This window comes from Sinocyclocheilus rhinocerous, unplaced genomic scaffold, assembly GCF_001515625.1.
Source record: "Sinocyclocheilus rhinocerous isolate Xijiao unplaced genomic scaffold, SAMN03320098_v1.1 scaffold996, whole genome shotgun sequence".
NCBI lineage: Eukaryota > Metazoa > Chordata > Actinopteri > Cypriniformes > Cyprinidae > Sinocyclocheilus > Sinocyclocheilus rhinocerous.
In genome coordinates this window covers 1,316,513-1,321,909 of record NW_015660490.1, presented here as the reverse complement: position 1 = coordinate 1,321,909, position 5,397 = coordinate 1,316,513, and the positions used below count along the sequence as shown (strand labels likewise).

The 5,397-nt window shown below is 35.8% G+C and overlaps 1 protein-coding gene across 1 annotated transcript in view; it reads right to left on the bottom strand.

Moving 5' to 3' along the window:
• LOC107724947 (1,4-alpha-glucan-branching enzyme-like) overlaps positions 1-5,397 on the bottom strand; it is a 180,799-nt gene that overhangs the window by 57,150 nt on the left and 118,252 nt on the right. The window contains exon 13 of the mRNA XM_016534042.1: positions 744-928. Coding sequence (XP_016389528.1) covers positions 744-928 — 185 coding nt within the window. The remainder of the gene's footprint in view (positions 1-743; positions 929-5,397) is intronic.

Below are 5,397 nucleotides of genomic sequence, written 5' to 3'. Positions count from 1 at the left end.
GGCGCAGGAGAAGGCGGCAAATGCATAACATTGCTCTCTGCACTTTTATATATTTACGTTTTTGAACCGGTCGTTTTGTTTACAAAGCTTCGGTACATAACGGCACTTACGTCTGCCTCACGAATGCACTGCAAATGCTCTAAAGAACGCTGAAGGTGAATAGAAATGAGATATACAGCTCTCTGTTTTCAGCGCGTCAGTCAGGCTCGTCAGGAAAGTGAGTGATACACACACACAAACACATATTTGTTATCAAATAATACGTCATTAATAGCGGTTCACTTCCGGGATTTGGTACAATTTGCGTTCACATCAGCAGCGAACCGTACCGGAGTTCACATGAACCATACCCCAGACCACCCTTTTTAAGCGGACTCGGGTACGGTTCGAGGGTGCGCACCCGAGTTCGGAAGACAGCGTTCACATCATCCAAACGAACCGAAAACTGACGTCAATCGAACCCGGGTGCGCACCAAAAGTGCTAGTGTGAAAGCACCCTTAGTGAAACTGCAGATGTTCTGGTGATGGAAAATAAACACTTTTATGCTGCAGACAAAGGGAGTTAGATAGAATGAGAAAGAGACGGCAGATTGAGAACATGGAAGATGATAAAAAGATGTGCCAAACTGTGGTGATACGCACTACGAGTTTGACTGATAAAGGAAGAACTGAAAGCAATATTTAGTGGAACTGAGAAGAAAGACAAGGTACAGTAGGAGAGGGAAAATGTATTTTTCTCTCACCGGGGGAGCAGCCAGCCAGCCGTACTTGTCCTCCGTGCGGTTCATGTCTCGGTCGAAAGCGTACAGCTGCCAGTAACGCAGGTGATCCGTGTCCACGAGGTTGAACTGCCGGCGGGCGTAATGATAACTCTCATTGTTGCCAACTCGGGGAAAATCCAGCCATTCTGGATGGCCGAACTCATTGCCTGCAATTAAACACAATAGAGAAGTTTCTTACAGACTGAAGACAAATGCTTCAAAAGCTAGTTATCGTTGACTCAGTTGCATTGAATGTCTGATAGAAATAAAGTATTTTGACTTTCTTTGTTGCCACAGCCACTTTGGGCATGCGCCGATGAGTCAAAAGTTCAACTTTTTAATGATTATTGACATTCAGTCTCCAGAGAATCTTTCTGCACTGGTTTAGGTCTGATGGGGTGATAAACCAACGAATAGTTCACAAAAGTAACTTTTGAAAAAAAATTTTTTTTTCATGACAGAAATGAAATCAGAGAAAAACTGTTGCTACTGAATATTCACTTGATTTGATTATTTCTAACGGATATATTTTGGTATTTAAACTAAACTTTGGCATGTTCAAAAGTGTTATTTAATTAGATTTATTTTTTACACTTATTCGGCAAAGAAGCAAAAGTTGACAGCAAATATATTAATAATGCCACAAAATATTTTTATTTTGAATAACTGCTGTTTATTTGAACTTTATATTCATCAATATAAAGAATCCTGAGAAAGAATGTTTTTAAAAATATCAAGCAGCATGATCATTTTCAACATTGATAATAATAAGAAATTGAAAATGGTTGTGCAGCTTAATATTTTTGAAAAAAAAAAAATTTCCCAGGATTCTTTGGATTTTCAGGATTTCTGCTGGATCATGTGACACTCAAGACTGGAGTAATGATGCTGGAAATTCAGCTTTGCATCGCAAGAATATATTACATTTTTAAAAATATTAAAATAGAATATAGTTATTTTACATTGTAATAATATTCCCACAATATTAGTGTTTTTGCTGTATAAAATAAATAAATAAATGCTTTGGTTAGAAAAAGAGACCAGAAAAATAGAAAATCTACCATACACACACACACACACATTAAGTTTCCATGTTTTATGGGGATATTCCATATGCGTAATGGTTTTTATATTGTCCAAACTGTATTTTCTATTCCCTAATGCTAACCCTACCCATCACACAAAACTACTGGCATTTTTAGATTGTCAAAAATCTTCATTCTGTATGATTTATAAGGTTGTTTCATCATGGGGACCAAAAAAATTTTCCCATAAGGACAACGATTTTGGATATTGCCATCTTCGTGAGGATATTTTGTCCCCATAATGTAGCGTATACCTGAACCACACACACACACACACATATAACAGTATTATATACAAGTAGGGCCTTTCCAATCCAAAAACGACTTTTCTTCCAAAAACTCTTGTTAGGTTGACAGTGTTAAGATTGCCGTGTCCTTTTCTTCCTGATATCAACATTCAAAATTTAATTGAAAATTCAGATGTTTCAAAAGGTCACCTCTGAATTGGAGTTTTAAAATCCTCTCTGAACGATGACTGTGAGGAAAGAAGAGTCCAGTAACCTGCCCTCACCCTGAACGAACCTTTCCCTCTCAAAGCACCTCCTGCAGCGAATGTTCACTTCAAACCCGCTGCCATTACAAAGCAAGACAAGAGAAGTGCACAGCTTCAAGATCTATTCCCAGAGCGTGCTTTTTTTTTTTTTCGTTTATTTTCTAACAAACAAATTAATGCTAAATGAATCCACAGACCCTTTATTCATAACATTTCTGAAAGAACAGAGAGAAACACCACAAACACACAAGCATAATGAACCAGGAGACGTAAAGATAGGACTGAATAATGCATTATCAAATGCAAAATGACCTTGTCTGAGGGTTAAGTAACAGGAATAGAAAGGATTGCCTTTTGATGTACTACTTTTTATCTCTCAATGCACTGTAAAAATATGAGAAATTGCCAAGATTTTCCACCAGATTTAAGTAAAAGCCTATGTTATATCTTACACAACTATCTCTACGGTCCAAAATTAATTTTTAGTTAATTGTCGACGACAAGAAATAAATCTGTTATATAACATATAATATATTTAAAATATATTATTTAACAATACATAATATTATATAAAAAAAAATAATAATAATTGTATATATTTTAACCCATATTCTTCACTCCTTGGTGAAACCACGTTGTCATAAAAAATGTTAATATTTTCTTCCTTTTATTTTTCAAATTGGTGGTTTAATGCTAGGAATATTTATTTCACTTATTTGTAAGCCTGGTCATTTTTTAAATGCTATAAATAATTTATATAAATATATTTAATATTTGTTATAAATATAAACATTAGATGAAAAACTCAAATTGTAGCGAAAAAATGAAGGTGTAGAACCATCTCAAGGATGATCAGAAGAAATGGACAGGACCTGAGTTAAATATATGAGTGTCACAGCAAAGTGTCTGAATACTTAGGACCATGTGATATTTGAGTTTTTCTTTTTTAATAAATCTGCAAAGATGTCAACAATTCTGTGTTTTTCTGTCAATATGGGGTGCTGTGTGTACATTAATGAGGAAAAAAAATTAACTTAAATGATTTTAGCAAATGGCTGCAATATAACAAAGAGTGAAAAATTTAAGGGGGTCTGAATACTTTCCGTACCCACTGTATATATATATATATATATATAATCAAAATTAGATAGCAAAATTGAACCTGGGAGAAGCAAAAAATAACCTAAACCAAAGTGTGTGTGATCAGAGCTGAATTAACAATACAAACACAACTGATTACCGTATTCTGCTGTCGTGCGCATAAATATTTAGTCATATCAGATGTTAACTGGCCTTTACTGCAAAAAAATCAAAGGAGTCTTTGACAGGATCACAACGGCGGGGTTTCAGTGTTTTCCAGCAGTCTGAGGGCACGATGAGCTCAGCCACGGAGCAGATGGCAGTGGAGATCACAGGGTGGACTGGAGACTAGAGCGAAGGAATACATTTGCAAGCTGAGCGTGAGCAGTGGAATAAAAGGCAACGGCGGCGCAACTGTAACGACATGTGAATAATCCCGCCCACTCTAAAGCGGTACTAAACTGCAGTGGAAACGCAAACCGAGCCGTGCCGTGCCGTACTGAGCCGTACCGAGCCGAGTCGTACCACGCAGTGGAAAAGAGCGCCATAATATGCAGGGCATTGAAACCGGTTTCGAATGCATGCTCTCATTTTATTTTCACTTTCGAGATTCGCGATCACCCAGACTCTATACTACGGACCAGTACTATCGCAACCACACATTTTACAAAATTAGATATTTGTCAGTGGTGCTCAGTATCTGCAAATCATTCGCCATTGTCCTATCAGTCATCTCTCCTTACTCTGTGTATGTGGTAAGTAAACTTCATGTACTGTAATGTAACAGTCTACCGCTAGCAAGCGGCTATCCATGTCCCTTTAGTGGCTCCATAGAACGCGTTATGTTTTCCGTGCCTTTCTGCATACGGTTTCACGCTTCGGGCACCCCCCGAAAATTTCAAGTGGTAGAATATTAATATTCTAAACATAACATAACATAACATAACATAACATACATTTTACAATTTTAGAGTTGTAAAAATGTCGCCAAGACCAGCAGCAGTGTTATTTTATTAATAATTATATACTATTATAGTATTTATTATAAGTTTAGAATGAGCTTTTTTTTATATTTTCAGTTTTCATTTTAATTTTACTTTTAGTGATTTTGTCATTTTTATTAGTTTTTAAGAATATTTACATTCATCTTTATTTTTATTTCAGTTTTAGTAATTTTGGTACTTAAACTTAAGTTGTACTAAACTAATTAAGTTAATTGCCAAAGCAGCATTTTGTTTAAGCTGAAGTTTTATAAGCTTAAGCTTTCATCTAATATACATATTTTATTCAAACTTTGTTTCAATTACCAAAAGTAAAAAAATAAATAAATAAAATAAAACATTCCTCATTGTCTACCCGTGTGTATGCTACTGATGATCACAAATGTTGTCTAATCCCAGGATACAGCCATGACTCAAAATCTGAAAATATGGAAATGGGAAAATAGCCAGGGAATTAGAACAATAACAATCACAGCAGGTAAAATATTCTCCCAGTTTCCCCAAAGAAAAACATGATGACGGCAGTCTGTAAACTTCAACAAACTTCACCAAGCGGGAAGTCAACTTTTCAAGAATTCAGTCGGTTTGCTGCATGGCTTAACCAAAGGATTTGGAATTTGGATTTGATTAGATTTTTTTCATAAATGTAAATCTGGAGTTTATTCAATACATACATTGACTCCTATCAGCACAACAGGAATCATACAACAGATGTGTAGAGAGGTGTTCTCCACATCCTTCATTATGAAGCCAGATGTTCCTTCTCTTAACGATGGCTAAATCTCACTAAAACTGTCAAGAACATGTCCAGATCATATTTCATCAACAATTCTAAATAATTTATTATTTTAAATGCCATTAAGCTTTTTGGTGTTGTCACATATGACAGTTAAGCACATTTAAACCATCTTCCCAACTGTCAGTAGCCTGCTAAAATGCAAATAGAGAGAGAGAGAGAGAGAGAGAGAGAGAGAGAG